General features: G+C 41.5%; 1 protein-coding gene and 1 pseudogene across 7 annotated transcripts in view; both read right to left on the bottom strand.

Moving 5' to 3' along the window:
* The window catches only part of ATG7 (autophagy related 7), a 262,756-nt gene extending 236,719 nt beyond the window's left edge, over positions 1 to 26,037 (bottom strand). For 5 of the 7 annotated variants that reach the window (XM_027863695.1, XM_027863698.1, XM_027863696.1 and 2 more), the window contains exons 1-5: positions 15,917 to 15,993; positions 14,127 to 14,319; positions 13,576 to 13,630; positions 10,775 to 10,892; positions 9,338 to 9,415 (exon numbers count right to left, since the gene is read on the bottom strand). In XM_027863695.1, the coding sequence (XP_027719496.1) occupies positions 9,338 to 9,415; positions 10,775 to 10,892; positions 13,576 to 13,630; positions 14,127 to 14,304 (429 nt within the window). In that variant the 5' untranslated portion in view covers positions 14,305 to 14,319; positions 15,917 to 15,993. Of the gene's footprint in view, positions 1 to 9,337; positions 9,416 to 10,774; positions 10,893 to 13,575; positions 13,631 to 14,126; positions 14,320 to 15,738; positions 15,759 to 15,916; positions 15,994 to 25,961 lie in introns of those variants that run through there. The other 2 variants (XM_027863693.1, XM_027863694.1) reach the window with 2 other exon arrangements.
* Positions 3,227 to 4,173, bottom strand: LOC114044276 (annotated as a pseudogene).
* Positions 26,038 to 27,474: the final 1,437 nt, after the last annotated feature.

Genomic DNA, 27,474 nt, shown 5'->3' with positions numbered 1-27,474 from the left:
GTGTGTGTGTGTGTGTGTGTGTGTGTGTGTGTGTGTGTGTGTGTGTGTTCCTGCTAGCAGAATGTAAGCTCTGGAAGGGCAGGGATTGTTTCACTTGTTGTATGCCCAGCATCTAGCACCGTATCTGAGACAGCAGTGAATAAGACAGAAGACGGGCTTGCCTTATCCCAAACTCCACTCTACAGTGCAATATGTTATATAAAGTTTCTTGCATAGCTAAGTCACAAAATGAAGCCAACTGCAATGAAAATTTTGCTTCAAAAAATGGAATTCCCTTCCCTGAGACCTACAATGTAAACGTGAGCTCTAAAATCAGAAAATCCAAGTTCAAGTCTTAGCTCTTCTGCTTGACTGGGGCAGCTAGGTGGCACAGCGGATAGAACACCAGCCCTGGAGTCAGGAGGACCTCAGTTCAAACACAGGCTCAGACATTTGACACTTACTACGTGGGCAAGTCACTTAACTCTGATTGCCTCCCAAAATAATAAAATAAAATATCTACGTGACTTTTGGTAACTCAATACATTTCTCGGGAACTCAGTGTCCTCTTCTGTAAATAAGGCTAATAGCTTTTACATCTGAGCAAATTCTTCTCAAGACAATTTTTTAAAATCTGTTTTTTATATTTTTCCCCAATTGCAAGTAAAAACAATGTTAACATATATTTTTTCAAATTTTGAGTTCCAAATTCTCTTCCTCCTTCCTTCCCCATCCTCCTCAATGAGAAGGCAAACAATTTGATATAGTTCATACAGTTGCAGTCATGCAAAACATATTTACATATCAGTCATGTTGTGAAAGAAAACACATATCCAAAATAAACACAAGAAAAATAAAGCTTAAAAAAGTATGCTTCAATCTGCATTGAGACTCCATCAGTTACTCCTCTGAAGGTGGATAGCACTTTTCCTCATACGTCCTTCAGAACTGTCTTACATCATTGTATTGGTGAGAATGGCAAAGTAATTCATAATTGATCATCGTACAATATTGCTATTACTGTGTACAATGTTCTCCTGGTTCTGCTCATTTTACTTTGCATTAGTTCATTTAAGTTTTCCCAGGTATTTCTGAAAGCACCCTGCTCATCATTTCTTATAGCACAAAAGTATTCCATTATAATCATATACCACAAATTGTTTAGCCATTCCCCAATTAATGGGCATCCCCTCAATTTCCAATTCCTTGACACTGCAAAAAGAGCTGTTATAAATACTTTTGTACATATGGGTCCTTTTCCATTTGTTTTTAATCTCTTTGGGATACAGACCTAGTAGTAGTATTGCTGGATCAAAGGGTATGCACAATTTCATAGCTCTTTGGGCATGGTTCCAAATTGTTCTCCAGAATGGTTGGATTAGTTCACAACTCCACCAACAGTGAATTAGTGTCCCAATTTTCCTACATCCCTTCCAACATCTGTCTTTTTCTGTCATATTGGTCAATCTGATAGGTGTGGCGAGATACCTCAGAATTGTTTTAATTTGTATTTTTCTAATTAATAGTGATTTAGAGCATTTTAGCTTTGATTTCTTCATCTGAAAACTGTCCACATCCTTTGACCATTTATCAATCGGAGAATGTCATGTATCCTTATAAATTTGACTTAGTTGTCTATATATTTGAGAAATGATTTCTCTATCAGAGAAACCTGTCATAAAAATTTTCCCCAGTTTTCCGCTTTCCTTTAGCAGCATTGGTTTTGCTTGTTCAAAAACTTTTTAATTTAGTGTAATCAAAATTTTCCATTTTACATCCCATAATGCTCTCTTTTTTGGTCATCAATTCTTCCGTTATCCATTGATCTGACAGGTAAACTATTCCTCGCTCCCCTCATTTGCTTATAGTAGTTCATCCTATTCACATTTGCTGTTATGATTACTGCCTGTTTATTGCCCTCCATCCTACTTTTCCCCTGTTTAATTCTACTCTCTCTTCCTTCTCCCTGTCCATCCTCAAAAGTGCTTCACTTCCCACCACAGCCCCCTACCCCCATCTGCCCTCCCTTCTATCAGTCCCTGCCTCACTTTTCTCTAATCCCCCTTCCCTCCTACTTCCCTGTAGGGCAAGATAGATTTCTATACCCAACTGAGTGTGTATGTTATTCCCTCTTTGATCCAATTCCTATGAGAGTAAGGAATACAAACCCCCATCTTCCCCTCCACTGTAAAAGCTCTTTTGTGCCTCTTTTATGTGAGATATTTTACCTTATTCTGCCTCTCCCTTTCCCTTTCCCCCAGTGCAACCCTCTTTCTCAACCCCTAATTTTATTTTTTTGGCTATCATACCATCATAGTCAACTCACACTCAAGCCCTCTATCTAAGTATACTCCTTCTAACTGCCCTAATAATGATTAAGTTCTTAGGAATTACAAGTATCATTTTCCCACGTAGGAATGTCAACAATTTAACCTTATTGAATCCCTTATGATTTCTCTTTCATGTTTACGTTTTTATGCTGCTCTTGAGTCTTGTGTTTGAAAGTCAAATTTTCCTTTCCTTTCCTGGTCTCTTCATCAGGAATGCTTTCATTAGGAATCCTCTATTTCATAAAATAACCATTTTTTCCCCCAAAGAATTATACTCAGTTTTGCTGGGTAGGTGATTCTTGGTTGTAATCCTAGTTGCTTTGCCCTCTGGAACATCATATGCCAAGCCTGCCAATCTTTTAATGTAGAAGCCACTAAATCTCACGTTATCCTGACTGTGGCTTCATGATATTTGAACTGTTTCTTTCTGGCTGCTTGCAATATTTTCTCCTTGACTGAGGAGCTCTGGAATTTGACTATAATATTCCTGGCAGTTTTCATTTTGGGATCTCTTTCAGGAGGTGATTGATGGATTCTTTCAATTTATATTTTACCTTCTGGTTCTAGGATATCAGGATGTTTTCCTTGATAATTTCTTGAAATATAAGGTTTAGGCTTTCTCTCTGATCATGGCTTTCAGGTAGCCCAATATTTCTCCTCAATCAATTTTCTAGACCATTTGTTTTTCAATGAGATATTTCATATATTCTTCTATTTTTTCATTCTCTTGATTTTGATTGTTTCTCGATGTCTCGTGTAGCCATTAGCTTCCACCTGCCCAATTCTAATCTTTAAGGAATTATTTTCTTCAATAAGCTTTTGTACCTCTTTTTCCATTTGGCCAATTCTGAATTTTAAGAAATTCTTCTCTTCAGTGGATTTTTGTGCCTCTTTTTTTCTCCCCACTTCTCCAGTCTCTAATCTGTGAGATGATTGACCATCATCAGAAAGAAAGCCACGGGGACCAAGCAGGGCAGGCCTCCAGGGCCAAGTTGGAATTTGGGCAGGAGTCTCTAGGGTAAAGGTGATGAGAGAACTGCTGGCCTGTAAAGCTCAGAGATGGACACATGTCCTCACTGGTGGATGAACTGGGCCACATCTCGGGTGTGACATAGATGAACTCCCCACGGTCATCAATCACACCTGTCAGGGTGCCTTCAGCCAGCAGGTCCTGCACTCCGTTAACAGTATCCTGGGTTTGCAGGCCTACGTGAGATGCTCCATCCTCCAAGAGCACAATTTTTGCCTGCTCAATGTAACTGACGAACTTAGTCAGGAAGTTCTGAGACTGCTCCTCCTCCACTCAAAGGCCTCCTTCAGTTTCAGGTACTCCTCATGCTCATGCTGCTCACGCTCTTCCCAGGCCTTCCTTTCCTCTGCTTCCTTCCTTTTCTCTTCCAGATGAAGTTGCTCATCCTTTTTCTTCCACTCCTTCTCTCACGTGGATTCCAGTCGATGCCACTCCTCTCACTCAGCTTCTTCTGCCTCTCGCTGAGCTTTCCTGGCCTGCTTCTCCTGCAGCTTCCTCTGTTTCTTGGCTCCAATTTTTCCCAATGGTTGAATTTCTGTGAGTTCATCACCACTTTCTTCTTCCTGGGGTTCTATCACTTCCTCATCCTCTCCCTTGGCCTGCTGGGCCTGGAGCCTGTTCCCCATGTCTTGCCGGTGTTGGGCCCTTCCTTCAGCCCTCTGTTTTCACATCCAAGAAGCTGGGACCCAGGCCCTCCAACAGCTGCTGCTGCTGCTGCCTCCACACTGAGCTGATGCTCCTGATTTGCTGCTGCCTGTGCTCGGACTTGGGTCACAAAAATGAAAACAACCAGCAGTATCACTGCCACTACATAGACACTACTGGGTCCATCATCCTCTTTTGTGCCTCTTTCACCATTTGGCTTATTACATTTTTCAGTGTAATTTTCTTCAGTATTTCTTTGTGCCTCTTTTACCAAGCTTTTGGCTCTTTTGCCATGATTTTCTTGACCCACTCTCATTTCTTTTCCCAATTTTTCTTCCAACTCTCTTATTTGATTTTTAAAATCCTTTCTGAGCTCTTTCAGGGAGTCAGGGGGTATCAACAGGAGGAAACTATTCAAATGTTCTACAACACAATCCAGTTATGGCATTTGTAATCAGATTAATAAGCCATCTCCCCTTGAATATTCTTATAACATCAGGGGGACAAGACTGAAGTTCTATTCTTTACTAATAACAAGACACAGGCTGCAGTTCTATTCTTTAATGGTTCTCCCATTCCTCGGACCTCTGGTAAGAGCAAATGCTACAGAATACACAAGACAAAAGGAATAGAAGTATACTCCTGAGGTTAGAAAAACTGAAACAGAGACACCCTGAGTGGGAGGTGATGGCATATGACAAAGGGCTTAGACTTGACAAGAAGACATCTCAAAATACAGGCCACAGGTAAGTACCTTCCAAGGTATCCATATTCCCAGATACTAGGTCTCATGCCCTGATATTACTGATTCTTATCCTGCTGCTAGCAATCATTCTCCCCAAAAGCCACTAGGAACTTCCCAAGGAGCATAGTAGGCACAGTAGTATCAGTCTGGACTAGGGGGCACTTAAGTTGGGTTTTGTGATTTAAAAAAAAAATTTTAATAACTACATTTCAATATAAGTGATTTCTTTGCAATCCTATGTATTGTCTTTTAGGTATGATTCCTAGGGGGGGGTTCCATAGGCTTCGCCAGATTGCCAAAGGGGTACAGGACACACAAGAGGTTTAGAATACTTGTCTAGACTATGGCACATGGCCTTCAAAAGACCTCAGCAGCCAGCTCTGCCTCCACTGCTAGTTTGAGATGGAGCACAATTCTCTAAGATCCCTTCAAGCTCTAAATCTACAATCCTATGAACTTTGGCACCAACAGATGATGAGAATTTCCCGGTATAAATAAGTGAATATTATAACATCACCGCCTGCCTTCCATGATTTCTGCAGCATGGACAATTTTTGTTCGCCCACTCCAGATTCATATTTTATTGTCCCATCTTCCATCAATAGCTGCTCCCATTCACCTCTGCCAAGCTTGTTTTCACAGCACCACCTCCTTCACCATACCCTCTCCTTGCAGAGCTTCTCTTTCAGGATCCCCCCAAGCACCGCTCACCACCATATCCCCCAAATCCTTAGGGGCTGAAACAAGAAACAGCACAAGTGCCAATTACCGACACCAAGAGTTATCTTCTTAATGCCATTTCAATGGAAATTCAGCTTGAAAAGATGCAAGAACCATGGGAACAAGAGACAAAGAAAAAGGCTTGTTGGGAATAATGTAGAAACTATTCTCTCCAGACATAAATAAAGCTGTGGAAGATGATGATGATGATGATGATGCCAATGATGATGACAACGAGGACAACTCAGGAGTTTTATAATGATGACTGGTCAGATAAGCTGAAGTATCATTCATTAGCAAACCATATGAGTCAGTTAATTGAAAATGATGGTACTGACAGCCAATAAGGAAACAGTATACGGAGGAATAATGAGGATTTGTAGCATTCTCAGGATTCATGTAGCAGCATTATCATACTGGTACTTAGAAACTTTTATATTAATAATATGATTATGTTTTCTACATGTCAAAAATTCTGAGGGCTTTTCAATATTTACTTTCTAATACTTAAATGCCACTAAATATAGCAAGTCATGTGCTTCAAACAAGAAAAAAAAAAGTGTCACTATACTTCCCATTTTAAGAAAAGTTAAAAACTTAAGACCAGTGATTTCACAATGTCCTGGGATCCTCATCTGGTCATTTTCAAAAGTCACAAGGATTGAGTTTCCTAACATTCTGTCCCATATATGAAAAAAAAAACACAAACAAACAAAAAATAGTTCAACACCCCAATTCAGTTAAACTAAACATTTAGGAACTAATGTCTGAAGAGGTTAACTTAAGAGTGTTAACAGTTAAAGCAATGCTGAAAGATACCTAGTCAAAAAAACAGAATACTTCTGCAAAAGGGGAAAAACCAATTCAATAGAAAAAAAATCTTTACTGAGAAATATTCTAGAACCCTCAGGCTGAAATTAATTCAATTTGACAAATATTTATCTTATACCAAATATGTGTATAGAACATGCTAGGAACTAAGGGGGCTAAAAAGTTTAGGTAAGACAACAGTTGCTGCCCCATGGTACTTAAAGTATAGGAAGGGGATATGATTCTTGTATAAATAACTACAATATAAAATAAGATGGGATTGTTGTTTAGCAGAAGGAGTGTCAAAAGACCTGGGTTTGAACCTCAGCTCTCTTACTACCTATGTGACACTGGCTAAAGTCACTTACTCACTCTAGGCCTAAGTATCCTCATATGTAACAAGTGGATTGGACTAGATTCAGGGGCGGGGAACCTGGGGCCTCAAGGCCACATGTGGCCCTCTAGGTCCTTAAGCTCGACCCTTTGACTGAATTCCGATGATCCTATAGTAAGTCATTTTTTTGTGTTTGTTTCTTTTTTTGGGGGGGAAGTGTTGCAGACCCACTTCCAGATCCTATTTCCTCTACAATTCTTAATCTGCTGGGTTTACTTGTCTCTTCTCCTCCTATGAATAATAAACACCTCATCATTGTTTAGCCCTTTCCAGTGGCTCAAATGTACCTACTTTTCTGGGTGGTGATATTCCAAGATTTACTCTTTTGGTGTAGTTGCTACCATATCTTTTGTCTTTTGGAATATCATTTTCCAAGATTTACTTTTCTTCATTGCAGTTGCTGCCAAGTTTTATGTGATTCTAACTATGGTTCCATAGTAGTTGAATTCTTTCTTTCTGGCTATGATATTTCTGGGAGTTTTCAATTTGGGGTTTCTTTCAAATGACCAGTGGGTTCTTCCCACTTTTTATTTTGTTCTCTAATAATAGATCTGGAAAGTTTTCTTTTATGATTTATTCAAATACAGTAGTCAGACTTTTTCGTTTGGTCACTGTTTTCAAGGAGTCTAGTGAGCTTTAAGTGATCTTTCCTCAACATGATCTTTCAAGTCAGTTGTTTTTGGTAGTAGATACCTAACACTTTCTTCTATATTTTCTTCAATCTTTTGATTTTGTTTTAATATTTCTTGTTTTCACTTGGAGTCACTGAGTTCTATTTGCTCCATTCTAATTTTCAGGAGTCTATTACTTAGAAAAGATTTTTCTACTTTCTGATCTAAGTTATTTATTCTTCTTCCAATTCTCTCCACGAATTTATTTCCCAGGTTTCATTTTTTAAATTTCTTGCTTCATTTCATCCAGAGACCCTTGCAGATCTTGTAGCCAAGCCACTGGATTGTTGCTCAGGCTCTGATGGTACTTGTGGACCTACTCTCCTCTTATGCGTCTCGGGCATCTTTTGACCACAGTATTTCTTTACTCTATTAAACATTTTCTACAGCCTCCATTTCTGGTTTGGGATTTGGAGCCAGGGCTAGGTTTCACTTCCTCCTACACTCTTAAATGGAGTGGTCAGCCCTGTGTGGCCTTGACCTTTATTTCAAAGACAGCTGCAGTTGGCTTCCACCTCCCTTTGAGCATCTGCCTACCAAATGCTGGCAGTTTTCAAGCACTGCTGGAGTCATGGATCATAGTGCTGCAGTCTTCAGATGCCCCTGGAGCATTCTAGGTTAGAGTGCAATGAACTTCCCTCTGTTTCCCCTTCCCCAAAATCCAGATCAGAGGGCTGTCAGCTCCCAGCCCCTCAAAACGTCCACAGCCACAGCACTGCCAAAACCCCTGGTGTTAACCCCTCAGAAAACTCTGGGCTTCTGGCAGTTCTGTTGTTCATACTCTGTTCCAAGTCAGAGACCCAGAGGGGAGAGGAGCAGAGTGGGGCCCTGGCCCCACAGATCAAGTTCCAGAAACATAGTTATGTGCTTCTGAGTCCAGGAGTAGAGCAGAGGTAGCTCCAGCCTTCAGTCTGGCACATAAGCCAGCAGTGTAATAACAAGGCAGGACACAGTGTCCCAGATCAAAGGGGAGTCAGCAGTTTGGTTGCTCTGAATCTGCAGAACTTTATAGCAGGCTCACAGTGGCTGGGTCCAGCTGAGATCTGCTGAAACCCTACCAAAGACCCAAGCCAAAAGACCCAAACCTGGGTCAAGAACTTAAGAGTGCTCAAACCAGGAAGGCAGTGAACAGATTTCTTCCTGGATCACAGGAAGCTTTGGGAGAAATGAAAACTTGAAGGCCCTCAGACTGAGCTGGGAAAAAGCAGCAGAAGAGTACACAAGGACAGAAGCTCAGGCCAGACATCCCCCCACTAGAAGGACACAGAGCCCAGCACTAACAAAATCCAAAGTCAGGAAAGTAGCTGGAAAAATGAGCAAACTAATGCAGATCCACACCTTCTCAACTATGTATAGTGTCAGAGACTTGCCTGGGTTGCTGAAAAGTTAAGTGACTTACATAGCTAGGTCACATAGCCAGAATGTGTGAGAGGCAGGACTTGAACCCAGGTTTTCCTGATCTGAGGCCAACTTTCTATTCACTACACCATACTACTTATTTCCCTCTTAAAAGTATCATTAACATTACTCCCCTGGCCAATTATCCATCCAAATGTGCATCTAAGAACTATTTCTTGTTGAATCCAAATGTTTAAAACAGAAGAACACGAGGTATTATTTTCCCTGACCCAGCAAGTCCCCTGGTCATGGGCTGAGCCCAAGCAAAAGAGCTCCATTCTCTTCTGGGTTGAAGTGCTTGACAACCAAGCTCGGAGTAACTACATCAACAAAAGGGTTAGGAAAGACACAAAAGCACCGCTGAGGTGCAAACTAGTGATTTCTTTGCCACCCACCAACTCGAAATAAAAGGAAATTGATAAAGTGTATTTTATGACTCCTCCAGCTCCTCTTGGGGGCGCCCAGTCAAGGGTGTGCCATCAGTAAGAAGGGCCAGCAAGGGCATAAATGCCTTGGCACTAAAGCTTCAGCTGTGCCAGATCAGATTCTCCATTTCTGAAGTTGTGTCTAACAACTTTTTGTTTCTCCAGAGCAGTAGGAAATGCATTTACTTACAGAAAAAGTCAAGAGCAGGAACTTGTTAAGGAGCACAGGGTTTTCGAGAGCAGCGCCTGATTTTATTGATTCCCAAATCTGTGGGAAGAAAGGAAAGGGTCAAGGCAAGGAAGAAGCAGGTATCTCTGAGCTTTTGGCTCTTATGTCAAATACAAACTAACCAACAAAAGAGCAAACAGGGACAGGGGTTTCTCCAGGGAGATTCATCTCAACTGCGGCATCTGCCTTATAGCTCAGTTAAGGAACTGGCTTAGAAAGTCACAAGCACTCTTATTAAGTACCCACTACAGCAAGAGGGGTAGGGGGGATAAAAACCACCCCACCTTCAAGGACTTACAAGCTCTTCTTGAAGGACTGGGGCAACAGCATCATAGAAGGCAAAAATCCTAGAGAAATAACCGGCCAAGCCCCAGCATTCCACTGACTCCCCACCTTGACTTTAAGGCAAACGGAGAGACCTGCCATCTGTCTGTGACAGTGTAGGTCCAACTCCAGAGCCTCTCCTGGCCCAGGCCCTCTACTATGTTGCAATAATCTACTCAATAACGGAGGGAGGCCTGGACAGAAATAACCTGGCTGAGGAATGGAGGGTAAGTGGTACCTCAAACATGCCTCCCCTCTTTATAATCAGGCAGGCTCCAGGTCTCAACAGATGCCTACCTTCACCATCAGGAAGATCTAGAGATTTCTATATATCTGTCAGAGTATACTGTAGGATACACACTGATTCAACAGAACAGTGGGCAGATTTAAATCACTTTTCTCTCTTTCTTTGATGAATCCTGTTGAATTTGAGTAAATCAAATGCTTATATGATGTGACTCCATTGTTTATTATTATACCTTTCCCAACTCAGAAAAGAAACAAACATTCAACAGAAAAAGGTGGCAGATCCCATGTCTTTCCTTATTTGGGGAAAATTCCTAGATTAATAAAATAGGCTTCCATCTGTTTTTCACTAAACAGATCCATCAAGTTTTTCTCATGAAACTGGTTATCAGCAAAGAGTAGGAATACCTTTTTCTTAAGAGAAATTCAGCTCACTCCCTTTTGGGGACAAATTGAACCAGGTATAGAATCGAAATATCTTATATATTGGTACAAAAGCCTAAGAAGGGCCCCAGGTTGTAGAAGAACAAGTCTCACTGGACAACTTCCTCCCCATCAATTTCTGGAGTACCCAAGGGTGAGCATCAGGACTCTGGTGGTCATTCAGCTCTCTCTTCTACCCCCACCACCTCACCCCACACTAGAGATGGAGCTAGAAGAATAACTGAAGAGTAATGCATCAAAATAAAGTCAGCGAACACTTCCTGAATGCCTACTATATACAAAGCACTAGGGCAGGCCTTTGCACTCGAGTTCACAGTTCAATAGATGCCAGGCTAAAGAAATAATTAAAGAAAGTATAACACATATTCCTCCTTTATATCTGACCTCCTCTGCTGCTTTTTCCAAAAGTAACTTCTTATCTGAAGTTTTGAAGGACTCAAGAGTGTTGGTGTTAAACAGAGTTCCGATGGCTGGACAGCAGTGGGCTGGGGTAGGAGCATTTCTAGGGAAGAGATAAAATGGTTACTACATAGGACCTTGACCACCACCACTGGGGATGCTCGAGTTTTGTAATGAGGGATGGAGACAGGTCACTTGTCTAAGTTCTAACAAACTTTTTTGACCTACTCTTTTCTAAAACATTGCTCAACAGTAAAGAAATTTTGACAAGTTATGAAAGAAAATAAGCTTCTGACATAGTGGAATTAAAACAAATAAACAAACTTCAAGACCAGCTTCTAAATGAAAAGAGCTAGACTAGATTTAATTTAGATAAGTGTCTATTATGCTTCAAGTTCTGCACTCTGCTCATTATTTAATGACAGTATATTCCTACTTACAAATCTGTAGGCTGTTCCTCACTGTATCTTAATTATTACAAAAATAAATTAATAATGAATCCTTGCTTGATGAAGAAGAAAGCATTAGAACTTAATTTAATTTTGGCAAGATATCACAAGAAATTAATAATAGAACAAGAAGCTCTGGAGATCCTGGAAGGCAACAAAGGATACAAACATACCCTTAAAGATACTTATGACAAATACTCCCTTAATTAAGTTTACTAAATTTAGTTACTAAATTGTGCAACTTTATTGGGAAAAAAAGAATAAAACTTGTGATTTTTAGAGAGGCAAAAAAAAAAAAAAAGTGGAGATTTCCTTTGAAACTCCCTAACTGAAGACCTATGTTCAAAAAATTATTTATTAGTTGCTAGGGTCAATCAGATGTTCCTCAACAGTCTCTAACCACATACATCTCCCAACAAACTCATTAGGCAAGAATGCTCAGATACTAAAAAACATAGTGAAAAACATCCCTCCAGTCACTGGTGGAAAGTTAAATCCTTAAATTAAACTTCTTAAATGGTCCAAACCTGTTGCCTCTACTTCTTCCCCATCTATTCTCTCTCCTAAACCTGTGACAATCTAGCTTCCACTGACACCCATTCCAATAACCCCCACACTCTCAAAGGGCAGGTACCATAACTTTCCATGCCTTTTGTCATCTCTCTTCCTACTTGCCATGGCTACACAGTATCACACTGGTGCCCATCTTGCCCTTAAGACCCTTTTACTTCTTGAGCTCCCGTAACACCAGGCTGGGCTGGTTCTCCTCCTGACTTTGACTGATCCTCCCCGGTTCCCCTTCTCCTTCTCCGTCCCCTTCAACAACCATGAACATTCCATGAGGTTTAGCCCCTGACTCTCTGCTCTTCCTGCTTTATGATGTTCCTCAGAGACCTAACTAATCTACTTCATTATCATGGCCTCAACCCTCACCTTTAGCCTCTACACAGATAATTCCTAAAAACTGCATTTATAGCCCTCAACTTCCTCCCAGTCTAAAGCCTCACATCTCCAGCCGCTTGTGGGGCATTTCTACCTGGATATCACCTCCCAACTAAATTTGTCTAAAAATTTCTCATCTTGCTCCCAAATCTGTCTTTGCCCCTTAAATTTCCCATTTCTGCTCATAATAATACCATTCATATCAGGCTTGAAACTTTCCAAAGTCACTGGCTCCTCCCCATAATCACAAACCCTTTCAAACTCTTCCCTCACCACTGGCCGGGAGTAATGGCTTCACTCAATGTCAGCCTCAAAGGGAAGCTGATGGAAAGGGCACTAGATATAGATCCAGGAGATGTGGATTTAAATCCTGGTCAGGTCATTTGCTGCTCTGTGATGTTCAGAAAGTGTCTTTCTTTCCCCTCTAAGATTCTCCTCATCAATAAAACAGGCATAATAATACCTGTACTATTGACCTCATAAAGCCATTGTGAGGAAAACAAATTGGTTCTTATTCTCTCTCTTCTCCAATTCATCCTTCGTACCACTATCGCAAAAATCTTCCTAAGATCCCACTTTCACCACAACTTTTCACATCACAACATCACAACTCAACACTTTTCAATGGAGTTCCCCCGCCCAACTTTTTTCCTTGGCATTTGATGCCCTTTTTCTTCTACTCCTTCACCTGAACCCATCTGGATTGGCTTGCTGACCCTACCTTGGCCTAGACTATCTTTGTGCTAAGGCTAAAGTTGTTTCTTGTCTGAGATGCCTTCCCTCTCCTCCCCCCTGCCTCTACAGCTCCCGTACCTCCTTCACAGTCTGGGGCAAGCCCCTTCTCCTCTGTGGAGCCTTCCTTAACCCTCCCAGCCCAGAGTGATTCCTCCCCCACCCCTCTGGAATTCGTAATTCTTATTGGTTATGTCTTGCTGGGTGACATTTCTTATGCTATTATTTTAAAATGCTATTAAACTTTTTCTCTGAGCCCTATCTCCCCAGCTAAACAACAATTTCCAGGAGGGCAGAAACCAGTATTTCCAATATTTCTGCACCCATCCCAGGGTCTAGCACACAGTTGATGCTCAATCAATTTTTAATGATGGTTGTTTACAGCAGAAAAAGCCAATTAGAGTACAAGTGCAAAGGCCCAACATCAGGCTGAAAGCAAACTGGGAGGAAAGTCCGAGTTTTAATTAAATGCATGTTGATTGAGCACTTCTCAAGTGCCTTAGCCTCTTTGAGATTTCCTGGAGTGGACAAGTGTAAAGTCCCATGGTTCCAGACTACAAGGTGCTAACTACTTCCCTATGTGGCATACCTCCCATAAAGACAGACTTCATATCATTAAAGGCAAACCATATTCCTTAGTTCAGATCCTGATCACATACTCACGTATCAAAAGCACTGAACTCCAAAGTCAAACGTGCTGGCAGGCCAGCCGAATCACCTGGACAGAAACATGAGCAAATCAGTAAATGGGCACTCATACGAGTGAGCTTGCGGGCAAGCCTGCTCTTTTTTCAAATGAGATAATATTGGTGAAATGCCTAGCCCAGTGCCTGGCACGTGGTAGGTACTACATAAATGCCTCTTCCCTCCACCTACCACTTCTTCAGGGAGTCAGGACTCCGTTGTTAAGCCCTGGTCCCTCATAACAAGGACTGAGAAGGTAGTACAAAAACCACACACCTCATCTCAGTCAATCTCTTCTCCACCTTTAACAAAAACGCAAATGTCTTAGGTTTTGTTTTTACTTCTCCTTTGTATTATGGGGGAGAGATGAAAATGAGTTTTATTAAAAAAACGGGGCACAAGAAGAGAAACTGAGGGTCATTCATCACGTTGATGATTCATACGCTAGAAAGTTGACTCAAACATAAACAAAATTTAACTATACACTTGGAGTAAAGCAAGCCATGATAAAGAAGTCTAGGATAGCCTACCATTATAATAATAACCCTTAATATCCTTTGGGGCCTCATCCAGGCGATACTCATTCAGCTTCTTTTGGGTCAGTTCATGCCAGAATCCAGCATCCAAGGCACTACTGAAAGGAGCAAACTGCAACTTGGAGAGTCTGGAGCCTGGGGAACAACAGGCCTCACCAGTAGCTGTTGCCATTCTTTATTCATAGATCTGTATTTGAGAAGTACATACAAAAACAATACAATCCTTATGACAAACAGCCTCAGAGTTGTACTTTATCAGCCCCAATTTTTTTTTTTTAAAACACTAAGTTGGTAACCAAAGCAATCAATCAATCAATCAATCTACATTTCTAAGAAGAGGAAGCATGGTATGATGGGAAGAACAACAAGATCTGAAGTCAGAAGACTCAGGTTCAAGTTCTAACCCTGTTTCTTACCACCTATGCAACCTTGGGAAGTCTATTAACTTCTCTGGATCCAAATTTCCCCATCTGTAAAATATGGGGCTCGGACATCAGGTATTCCGAGGTCCATGATTTTTTTTATGTTTTGATAACTATATTTTAATATAATTAGTTTCCTTTGTAATCCTATGTATTTTATTCTATGAATCTGAAAATATTCTTCTCGGAAGACTTCCATGGACCTCACCATTTGGCCCAAAGGGCCCACGACACAAAAAAGTTAAGACCCCTGGACCATATGATCTCTAAGGACTTTTGCAGCTCTAATCTATGTGTCTTGTTCTATGTTCCCATATTGGGTACCTATTACATACCACACACTGGGTTGGCAGTGCTAAGGACACAAATACAAAAATAAGCCTGTACTTACTATAAAAGACTACACTTGGAGAACATTCGTTACATCACAAGGAACAGATTAAAATGGACTATGGGCTCCATTGGGCCTGGATCCAATGAAATGTTTGTCTACCTCAGGAGGAGATTCCAGTTTTCAAGCTGAAGCAATCTCTTACACGCTTCTCACTTTTCAACTACTGCCTACATCCCCTTCTATGTAGTCATTAAATATTTACTACATGTCTGAGTACTTTAGGTACCTTAAAACAACACAATATATAGAGTATATAAATATGTTATTATTTCTACAGGATGAGGGACTTATGACATATATGTGATTTCACTGAGAAAATAAAATGTACTTATACACAAAACAGCTAATAATAATAATAATAATAATAATAATAATGGCTAGCATTTACATAGTGCCTATGTGCCAGGCACTATGCTAAACACTTTACAAATATTATTCTATTTCATCCTCACAACCACTTTGGGAGGTAAGTGTTATTATTACTCTTATTTTACAGTTAAGGAAACTGAGGCAAACAGACGTTAAATGACTTATCCAGAATCACATAGCTAGCAAGTGTCCAAGCCTAGCTTTGAACCCAGGAGTTCCTAACTCCAGGCCCAGCCCTCTATCCAATAGACACAGAATGGCCCCAAAACGCTTTGGGGTAATTACTACCAATGTCTTTCAAGTATCAGTGATTTTTAATCAGATCTAAATAATAAGGAAACGACAGCAGTTATCAAAAGAAGAGTCAAGAAATTGGCAAAACAGAAAAAAAAAAAAACAGAAAGAGACAAAAAGGACATACCTAAATTCATTCTTACCAGGGGTAATCAGCACCCTCTCCCACCACCATACCTTCCAGCACACATACCCAAACTCCCAACTAACAGTAATAATTTTTCATTTATTTGATAACCTCTGACCATTCAATTTTACTAGTGCTGAGAAGCCAAAAAAAGGAAAAACAAAAAAAAATGACTTACTGCTCAACACAACACTACAGCTGAGAAGGATATAAATTAAAGGAACCACTTAGAAGACTATGCTTCCACAATATGAAAGTGATTTACATAAGGAAGACTGTTTTAAATGTCTAAAACATATGGCCCTTGAGAAACTATGAACAGGATGAAACCATTTCACAAGAGAATGTGGTCAGTGGCTGAAACCATTGGCTAACTCCATCCCACTTCTCCAAAATTTACCAGCTCTGAGATGGCTAGAAGGCCTTGAGCAATGATGAGACCATGTGATAACTGCCTGGGCATTGTGAATCCAAATGTGTTAACACAAAGTCCATCTGTATCACTAAATACATGTGCATATATGTGTGTATACATATACACATATGTATATATGTATGTATATACGTGTGTTTACACACACACACACACGTATTTTTTTACCCTAAGTTGGAGGAAAAAAACCTAAGAAGCAATGATCAGGTGATCTTTTGAGTAAAGACCCAGGTTAAAAGTCTAGCTCTGCCCCTTAATAGTAGTGTGACTTTAGACAAGGCACTTAATGTATTCAAGATATCAATTTCCTCATCTGTAAAAAGAAAAGGGCCACTGGACTATATGACCTCTGAGGTCTTTTCCAGCTCTAAATCTATTCTCCTGATAAAATCCTAGCAACTAGTCTGTGCCCTACCATTGTGTGCTCCTGATCTGAGGGCCTGGTATGGGCTTGCTTTATGTGGTGGCTCACTGGCACATTGCACAATTCAGGCTGCATGTGCTCTCTACTCTCAAAAGGCTTACTTCTGTTTATTTTAAAAAGAGATGAGCAGTATAGTCAGACAAGACAGACACCGATAACAGCATAAGCACTTCAGAAGTCTGTGACCTATCCACTGATCAATCAGTTACCATCTGTTCAGTGCCAGCTATATGCCAAACGCTGTGCCAGGCACCGGGTCTCTGCTTTGAAGGAGCTTACACTGCAAAGGGGGAGACAAGTAGAAGTTTATACAAAATAAAGACAAGGCAATGAGGCAAGGGAAGATCAAGAAAGACCTCGAGCAGTAGGGAGGTGGCTTTTGAATAAGTTTTGAGGAAAATAAAGGATTCTAAGCAGCAAAGGTGAGGGTGGAGCATATTTCAAGCATGAGGGCAGAGTCACATATTAGGAACAGCAAAATGACCAATGTAACTAGACCACAGGGTGCACAGAGGAGAGTGATACATAACAAAGCCAGAAACAGAGATTGGGGTTAGACTATGAAGGGTTTTAAAAGCCAAACTGAGGTTATACAGGATTCCAAAAGTCTTGGAGCAGTTTTAAGCCTTTAAGATCTTGAAGGCAGTAGGAAACCAGAGTTTATCAAGGAGGGAGTGACACGGCAAACCGCTCTAGTATCTTTGCCAAGAAAATCCCATGGACATTATGGTCCATAGGGTCAGGCCATGAGTGAACAATAACAACAACAAATGGACTGGGTGATGGATAATCTATTGTCTGAGGACCAACTTAAGTTAAGCTGCATTGGTTGGCCACAATGTTGAATTTTTTAGCTATAGCTACTCTTAAGGCCATTTATTAAATGACTGAGCAGTCATAATCTGCTCCCCTTCTCTGCCAAGCTCCAAAGACAAACCTGTTATGACTGTTATCTCCACTTCTTCCTTCTCCTGTTCCCTCTCCACTCTCACCAGGTGCTCTCCTTAGCTCACATGCTTTTAATGATTGTCTCTTTCCAGGTAACTCCCAGAGCTACATTTCCAGGCCCAGTTTCTCACCTAAGAGAGGGTCCTGCTTCACTAACTTCCTAGTGGATATTTCAACCTGGATGTTTCACCGGTAGATAACATTCGACACATCCAAAGCAGAATGTACTGTTTCCCCCCCAAACCTATTCCTTTTCCCAGCTTTTCTATTTCTGCCAAGGGACCACTGTTCTTCAAGTCATCTAAATTCACAGACTTCCTGTTATCGGCTTTAGGGTTTACAAAGCACAAAGCCCCTCATAACAACCCAGTGAACTAGGAAACAAAGGCAACTTCTTTCACCAATGGCCATCCAGGTCATCAGCATTTATTGAGAGTAACATTTCTCCAGGAGTGTTCCCCTCCTACTTCCAAGTATGATTGCAAAATTAAAACAATAAAACCCAGCCATTATGTAACACATCAGTAAGAAGAAACCAATTTGTGTAATAACATACAGGTCAGGCTGATTCAGTATGGGCTGATTGGCAACTCTGGTCCTAAGGGCTTGCTTTGTTTTGGTGATGTGGCCCATGGGGAGTCTCTGGAAAGGTTAGAGCTGTGATATATGCTGAGCTTCAGGAATGACGTTTTCTTAAGTTGCTTCTGTCTCCTATTCACAGGGTTGTTGTGAGGGGAAGAAGTGCTTTGTAAACCCTAAAACTGGATAGAAATGAGAGTGGCTCTAGTGCATGGATGTAAGAATCACAGCCTTGACTCACAGTCTGATTTGGGCTCCGTGACCTTGAAAGAAGCTGACATACTTAATGATTTTTAGGTTCCCACTCACGGACCCAAAGATCCTTGAAGTGTATAAGCAGCTTGTAGAAGGCAGAAAACAAGTCAATTCAAATTAGTTTATGCCACGAAATACATCTTAGGTGAGGATGAACTTTTTCTTTTGGAAATTTTGCCCATCTACAAAAGTTTCCAATGGATGTAAGGCAAATGATCAGTTGAAAAGTGCCCAGGTAAAATGAAAAGTATGTAATGAAGAAAATATATATATTGGAGAAGACAACTATTTTATCTAGTGTCAATTGGAAGAAATGCATTAGCTCAACTCAGGTATCTACATAGAATATAATTTCCATAAGTTGCTGGTATTTAGTAACAAATTTGGACAAGATGATAGTATTTTGGTTTTACTGCTTTTAATATGCATATTTGCTGGATAGACATATTTCCTGTAGTAAAGATCTGTCTCTTAATTCTCCTCAGCAAGGCTTTAATGGGATAAAACAAAGATTTCAGGGAATGCCTAAAAACAATGAGTACAAAATGAGTAACAATCTTATGAAATGTCTTGTCCTTTGGGGGAACCAAGCCAAACTTGTTTTCTCTTAAATCCTGTGAAACCATCACTTCTGTGAAAATGGCAGAATCATAATAATAATTTTCCCAAATTGTTTCAGGAGTGTAGGATATCTCCATCTGGATATACCACAGGTATGTCGCACAAAACTGAACTCCTAGTGAAGTCTCCCCAAAACCCGTCCCTTAAATTCTTTATCTCTGTTCAAAGCACTACCATCTTCTAGGCATCTGGGTTCCAACCTTAGAGTCATCTTTGAATTCTCCTGCTCTATCTCCCACATCAGTTGACAAACTCTACTGAGTTAATTCTTTCCAACACAGCATTCTTTCTGCTGCTACTTCAGAACCTCATCTTTTCTCATCCAGTTTACTAGAATAGCCTACTGACTGGTCTTCCTCCCTTCAACCTATCCCTTCTCTAACCACTTCTCACCCAGATGCCCAAATCATTTTCCAAACACACTACTCCTTTACTCAAAAGTCTTCAGTGGTTCCTCAATGCCAAAACAATGAAAAATAAAACTTCCTTCATACCCTCTACATACTTTAAGATTAAGCCAAACTGAACTTTCTATTCCCTGATCTTACCTGCACTTTCCTATCCCTGTCTTTTTGCCCATGCTGCTTTCTTGTTGAAGTCCCCTTCCTTCTCCAAAACTGAATTCAGTCAGGCTTGAAATGTCCTAGCTACATCTACCCCTAAAATCCTCCTCCCCACTAGGTATGATACACTGTGCCAAGGACTATGGTAGCAATTACCAACTGGTGGAAAGCAGGAAAGAAGACATACTAAGTAAGGATGCTGTCCTCCCTTATCATTAAGCACTCCTCACTCCCGTCCACCCTCCACTCAGCTGCCAAAGTGATCTTTCTAAAGTGGAGTTCTGAAAATATCACATCCCCCCCCCCCCCCCCTCCACCCCAATAAAGTCCAGTGGCTTCCTACAACCTTCAGGATAAAAAACAAAATCATCTGTTTGGCAGTCAAAGCCCTTCAAAACCTGCTCTGTCCTCCAACCTTCCCAGTCTTCTCACACTTTCCATCCTGTCATATACTCTGCAATCCAATGACAATGATCTCTTGCTATTCCTCAAACAAGACACTCCATCTCCTTACTTTGGGCCTGTCCCCCTACCTGGAATGTTCTCACTCATCTCCGCCTCCTGGTTCTCCTAGATTTCTTTAAGTCTTGGCTAAAATCCGCCCTTCTACAAGAACTCTCTCCCAATCCCTCTTAATTCTAGCATCTTCCCTCTGTTGGTTATTTCCAGTTTTTCCTATTAATAATACTAATAATAGTTAACATTTATATAACACTTACTATGTGCCAAGCACCGGGTTAAATGCTTTACAGTGATCTCATATGAAATAATAATCTATAATTCATATGGTTGTTGGCATTTTGTCTCCCCATTTGCCTATAATTTCCTTGTGAGTGGGAAGTATTTTTTTGCCTTTCTTTGTATCCCTAGTGCTTGGCATAGTGCTTAGCACATAGCAAAGAACTTAACAAATGTTTATTGATTGACTGACACATCTGTGCAATGAACTGTACTAGGTGCTGTTAGATAACAGAGCAAGACAAAATCCTTACCTTCAAAGGGTTTAGAGTCTAGCGAGTAGAAATGAGACATAAACAGAGCCAAAAGTAACACAAATTAGAGTGTAATTAATAAGTGTATAAAGTTCCAAAAGATCAACTTCTTTACCAGCCCCAGTCCCCCAGCCTAACCCACTGAAGCTTCAAGATTTTAGGTGCCTTTAAATCAGTGTCAATGAAATATATACCCACATCTTGCACATAGCAAGCACTTAGTAAAGTTTGTGCTGAATAAAATATGGAATCCATAGAGAAGGCTTCCAGCCTCATGCTGGAACATGCCTCATGCTGGAACATGCAGCTGGAACACAGCTGCTGTGCTGGAAAGACCTGGGACCAGAGAATATCCATTAAAACAAGCCATGACTTACATATCTAAGGCCTAAGGGAAGACAGAATAAAAACGGCCTTACCAAGTAGAAAGAGAAAGCATGCTGAAGAGAGCAAAATGATATAACTTTTCGTTTCCTGTGCTACATCAGATTCAGGGTCAGTGTCTGGAAAGAACATTCAAGTCCCCTCCTCTCATTCCTACCCCTACAGTCTAAATAATTCTCTGTCCTCACTTTCCATTGAATGTGCTAGAACCCCGTACTCTACTATTAACAAACTTCCTTTTATCCTAGATCTCTCATATCATGTATTTTACCTTCTTGCTAACGGAAATCTGTGTCTTCCCAAAGGATCTAACATCCCTCTGGCAACTGTCTTCAGTAGTTTTTTTTGTATGTGGTTTTTTTTTTTAAGGCAATTGGGGTTAAGTGACTTGCCCAGGGTCACACAGCTGGTAAGTGTCAAGTGTTTGGTCTGAGGCTACATTTGAACTCAGGTCCCCCCAACTTCACGGTCAGTGCTCTATTCACTGCACCACCTAGCTGCCCCTTCAGTAGTTTTTAAAATTATTTTTTATTTTAAGTGAGAACAAACACAGACATTTAAACATACAAGGAACAGATGAAGATTGTATATGAAACTGAACTTGTTATATACAGTTTGGCTTTTTAAGTACATACTTAATTTAACAGAGTAGGGACAAAACTGCCCTGTTTGTTGGTCCAATCCTGAACTTCATTCTGCTCGTGTGTTTTTTTACAATGTTTCTTTGATGCTCTTTGCTTTTTTCTTTTTATTATCCACCAACACATTGAAAATGTGTCTCGTTCTGCACAAAAGTAGGAAAGGCTTCACAAACACGCAGGTCACCTTAGCACATGCTAACCTTCCCTGGACCATTCCAGTTTCAATGGGATGCTAGCAAAGTGAGCACTCGACCACTTCCTTCATGTCCCCTAATACCCTGGGCTAGATGGAGTAGGATCCTCCAGGCTGACCCTTCTTACTTCCAGACTTCGCCTTTGCCGCCATCGCTCAGTAGCCTCGCCTGTGAAGTTCACGCTGTCAGTCTTTAACGCCAGGCCCAAACTCTCGCCACAGTCACATACTGGCTTCCAGGTCATTCTTCCTTTATCCAAACTCCCCCTTGGCTCAGAGTGCTCCTCTCCCCTTGAACCCATGTTATCATACTTGGGGCCTTTTTTCTTGGGCATACTGCTCTTCTAGTTCATCTCCCCAGTAAATTCCCATGGATTTTCTTTTTCACTCCATCCTGGCCACAGAAAGGAATGGTCATACTCTTGCTATGAAAATCATTCATAACTCTTCTGCCTCCAAATGTCCTCTCCTCCTCTGACAAACTCCTTAACCTCTTCCAACATCTCCAACCACCCTTGCTATCCCAGGCCATCACCCATAACTAACCCCAGTTCCCTGTTTAGTTTTGACCTCAAGGTTGACCAATCTGGCCATATACCATCAGTTATCTCTGACCCCCTTGTAATATCTCTAATCATGTCTTGCTCAGTCAAGGACTGGATTACCAGCTTGCTGAACATTGCTGACTTAGCTTTTAATCAAAATTGGCTGGCACTGCTGTGCAGCAATCCACTCCTTCTTCCCTGATTCCAGCAATGACTCCAAATCTTAGCCTGTCCTCAAACCAACTTCACCATTTCTTCCTTCCTTCCTCCTTCCCTCCACCTCACACATCCCTCAGATTGGCAAAGTTGACAAAAAATAAAAAGGACAAATGTTAGACAGATTGTGGGAAAACAGGTACATTAATGCACTGCTGGTGGAGCTGTGATCTAGTATAGTCACTCTGGAAAGTAACTTGAACCGTGGCCAAAAAGCTATTCAACTGTAGGTATCTTCTGACCCAGCAATACCACTATTAAACCTATACACCAATAAGATCAAAGAGAAAAATGACACATGTGTACTAAAACATTTATGACAGCTCTGTTTGTGGTGGCACAGAATTGAAAACTGAGAGAGTATCCATCAATTAGGGAATGGCTGAACAAGTTATTTAAGAAATGATGAAGGGAATGGTTTCATAGAAACCTGTGAAGACTTGTATGAACTGATGAGTGTGGAGTAATTAGAATCAGGAGAATTTATACAATCATAACAATATTAGAAGACAAACAGCTTTGGAGGTGATGAACTCAAAGTGCAGACTGAGGCAATTTTTTTGGACCTGGCCAATGCAGGAATTTGTTTTGTTTATCTATACATCTTTGTAACAGGGATTTTCTTTTTCTTGCTTTGTCAAATAGGAAGGTGTGGAGTAGAAGGGAGAGAAGGATCCTCATTTGAGAAAAAAATAAAACCAACTAAAATGGAATTTAAAAATAGAAGAGGATTTCTGCTTTGCTTTAAAAAGAGGCCATCCATCAGACTCCTTTCTCCTCCCCTACTCTATTCAGCAAAATGCTTCTTCATTATTCCCAATTCTCCCCCTCCCTTCTTTTCCAGTTTCTGATGAAGAGGTCAGTTTTTGCTTTGCCAATGCCAGTCCTCTACTTGTAGGCTATACTCCTGACCACATTCCAAGGAGTCTCTCCTAGGACTTGCCCTTGATATCATTCCAGTCTTCTTTCATCTTAAATCTCTCCTTATATAACTGTTCTTTCCATATGCCTAAAATACGCCTGTTCCCCTCCTACTTAAACAAGACACTTAACTCACATTCCCTCAAGCTGTTACCTTCCCCTTTCTCTCTTCCTCCTTCCCTTTCCTCTCTCTTTTCTTTTTCCCTTCTTTCTTTCACAACCAAATTCCTAGAAATTATTATCTATATTCATTACATCTATCTCCTCCCTTGCCCTTTTTTCTAAATCTCTATAATCTGGCTTTCAACCTCACCACTGGAATGAAACTTCTCTCGGAAGGATATGAATGATCTCATCAACTGCTAAATGCAGTAGCCCTTTCTCAGTCCTCATTCTACTTGATCTGTGGCTTTTGACAGTCAACCACCTCCTCCTCCTGGAAGTCCCTTTAGCTTCCATTACACGGCACTCTTGGCTCTCCTTCCTGTTCATTCTTTCTCAGGCTCCTTTGCTGGATTATCCCACTACTCCGACCCACTAATTATGGATGTCCTCAGAAACTCTGCCCTGTATCTGCCTTTTCTCTCGTCTTTCAGTGATATATCTCATCAGCTCCCTTAGCTTCAATTACGCAAATCCTGATAAGAGGCAGCTGGAGGCACAGTGGATGGAGTGCTGGGCCTGAAGTCAAGAAGACCTCAATACAAACCCCACTTCAGACATTTACTAGCTGTGTGAGCACTGTGCAATTCACTTGACTTGTTTGCCTCAGTTTCCTCAAGAAGTATAAAATGTAGATAATAACTATCTCCCAGAGTTGTTGTAAGGATCAAATGAAATAATATTGGTACCAAATAAAATATTTTATAAGTACCTAGCACATAGTTGGCCCTATGTAAATGCTACCTAGTGTGCATGTATACACACACAACACACATACATGAATGTCCTAAAGGCATCTCAATTCAACACGTCCCAAAACTGCATTTCTCAAAAAACAAAACAAACAAAAAAACCCTATCTCTTCACCACCGCTTTATATCTTTCATGGGCACTTACTACCTTCGTTCCAATCATCCAGATTCACAACTCTGATAAGAAACTCTTCTCTCTCCTCCACATCTAATCCATGACTAGATCTTGTTAATGCTACCTCCACATCTCTCACATCTATCCCTTTTATCCATGTTACAATCTCTTCCCTAGTTCACTTGGACTCATCTCTGTGGACTAAGACTCCTTGGCATTCCTATTTCCAGTTGTTGCCCCCCTCTAACCTACCCTCCACATAGTTGTAAAACTGATACTCCTAAAATACAGATCTCACCATGTCAATCAATAAATAAGCATTTATTAAGCACCTACTATGGGACAGCCTCTATCCTACAGAAAACCATAAAATACAAAATCCTCAGCCTGGCATTGAAAAAGCCTTCCAAAATCTTGCCCCCACCAGCTAGCTTTCTGGAATTATTTCATATTACTTTGCATAATAAAACTTTCCTGCTGGCTGTTTCTCCAAATACAAACTCCAACCTTTGTACAGGTGGTTCCCTCATGTCTGGAATGCACTCCCTCCTTAATTCTACCTCTCTCAGGTATCCATCCAGGCTATCTCCCTCTTGAAATTATTCTGCATATATTTGGAACGGAAGGGGAATTCCCTAAACTGTAGGTTTACAGGGAAGAGAACATTTATTTGCTACTTTTTCAGATTCTCCTTAAAGATACCACCCCCACCAAAAAAAGGGAGGCTTGACTCACATTCAAGAGTCCAACAATTCATCCCCAATCATTTAAAACGGGGCATTCACAATATGTGTGCTCCCCTCTCTAAAGAAGAAAGCCGAAACCCAAACAAAGGCTCCACCTCTCCACAGCTTCATCAGCGTTACGAGAACTCCTCGGATCAATCCTCTACAAAGCCTGACTAACTTGGGTCATCTGTCTCCGCGAATACCCCTCATCGCTTCTTCTGTCTCTACCGCTCTCTACACACAGCACAGCCGGGGCTGGACGAATGTCAAAGAAATTCCAGGGTTCGAATTCTACGGTGGGGAAAAAACAAAAAACCAAAACTTAAAGAAGATCAAGGAGCCTGGGAAAGTGAAGGGGTCTTGGGGCCTGAAGGCCCGGGTTCCAGGCCAGCGCGGCTCCAGGTCCCTCTCAGCCTCAGTTTCCTCCATTGTACAATGAGAGGAGCTCCGAGGTCTTTGCCCGCTCCGGACCCTTCGGGCTCCCGGGGCTGGCTCGGCCAGGAGCCAGTCCGGGGTCTTGGGAGGACGCGGGCCAGGCAGGGGGCCGGGCCGGGTCAGGCAGCCCCATCTCCGACCCCCGCCCGCATAACGCGGGACACAATCACGACCCGGACCCCAGCGCCGCCCTCTGCGCCCGGGAGCCCGAGCACGAAGGCTGCCCTTGGGGTCTCTGTCACGGTCACAGACACCTCGGCGACCCCCGACTCTCCCTCGGAAACCCCCGGCAGTAGCCGGCTGGCGACTAGCTTACCACAGCACCTCTTCCCCGCGCTCCTTGATGACGTCTACCCATCCCGCCCCCTGGAGGAGGGGCCTACGCTGCATGGGGAATGCGCATGCTCCAGAGGAAAAACGGCGCGGCGGGAGAAAAGCATGGTAAGAAGTGGGAGGGACACGAGCCTAAGGGAAAGTGGGTGGGGCTTCTTGTTGTGTGGGCGTGGTCAAACAGGGGAGAGCCAATCAAGAGAGACCTACCTCCGAATGAAATGTACCAAACTTGTGCCTGCCAGGGAGAAAGGTTATTTTGGCTGTGCTGGTCCCAGTTCTGCCTCTGAGGCCCAGGTACAGGGACACATTTACTGAGTTGGGAGTCAGATCTTGGGGTTGAATCCTAGAGCTGGCCACAATTCCTACCTGTGTCACAGTGGCAAAGTCACTTAACTTGGCAGGGCCTCAGCGGCCTCATCTGTAAAATGAAGGGGTTAGATGTACGTCTTTCTGGGTTTAATGAGCATCTATTTCCTTGAAGAGGACTCATATCTCTGTATCCAGTCGTGTGGGACTCTTCATGACCCCAAGGACCATTGCATGTCAGGCCCTTCTATCCTTCATTATCTCCAGAAGTCTGTCCAAGCTCATGTTCCTTGTTTCCATGACACTATCTATCCATCTCATCCTCTGCCATCCCCTTTTCCTTTTGCCTTCAGTCTTTCCCAACATCAGGGTCTTTTCCAATGAGTCCTCCTCATTATGTGGCCAGAGTATTTAAGCTTCAGCTTCGCTATTTGATCTTCCAGTGAATAGTCTGAAGTAATTTAAATATTAACTGATTTGATCTCCTTGCTATCTATCTAGGGGATTCTCAAAAGCCCTCCCAAGCCACAATTGAAAGAGTCAATTCTGCTGAGTTCAGCTTTCCTTATGGTCCAACTCTCTAGTCATACATTGCTACTAGGAAAACCATAGCTTTAATTCTACTGACCTTTGTCAGCAAGGTGATATCTCTGCTTTCTAGTATGCTTTCCAGATTTGCCATAGCTTTCCTTCCAAGGAGCAAGTGTCTGCTGCAGTGATCTTTGAGCCCAAGAATATAAAATCTGATACTGCCTCTTTTTCTTCTCCCTCTTTTTGCCAGGAAGTGATGGGACCAGTTGCCCAGATCTTAGTTGTTATTGTTGTTGTTGTTGTTGTTTTTAATGTTAAGCTTCAAGCCAGCTTTTACACACTCCCCTTTTACCCTGTTCAAGGCTTCTTAATCCCTCTTCACTTTTTGCCTTCAGAGTGGTACCATCTGCATATCTGAGATTGTTGACATTTCTCCTTGCAACCTTAATTCCAGTTTAAATCCAGTCCAGCATTTTGCATTAGGTACTCTGCATGTAAATTAAATAAATGACAATAAAGTGACAATATACAGCCTTGTCAAGGTCCTTTTCCAATCTTAAACTAATCAATTGTTCCATGTTCAATTCTATTGCTTCTTGGCCCATGCATAGGGTCCTCAGGAGACAAGTAAGCACTTACTATGTGCCAGGCAATGTGTT

Source organism: Vombatus ursinus, unplaced genomic scaffold, assembly GCF_900497805.2.
Source record: "Vombatus ursinus unplaced genomic scaffold, bare-nosed wombat genome assembly UNPS02014773.1, whole genome shotgun sequence".
NCBI classification, from domain to species: domain Eukaryota; kingdom Metazoa; phylum Chordata; class Mammalia; order Diprotodontia; family Vombatidae; genus Vombatus; species Vombatus ursinus.
The sequence above is the reverse complement of the archived record's forward strand: the minus strand, read 5'-3'. Positions and strand labels throughout refer to the sequence as shown.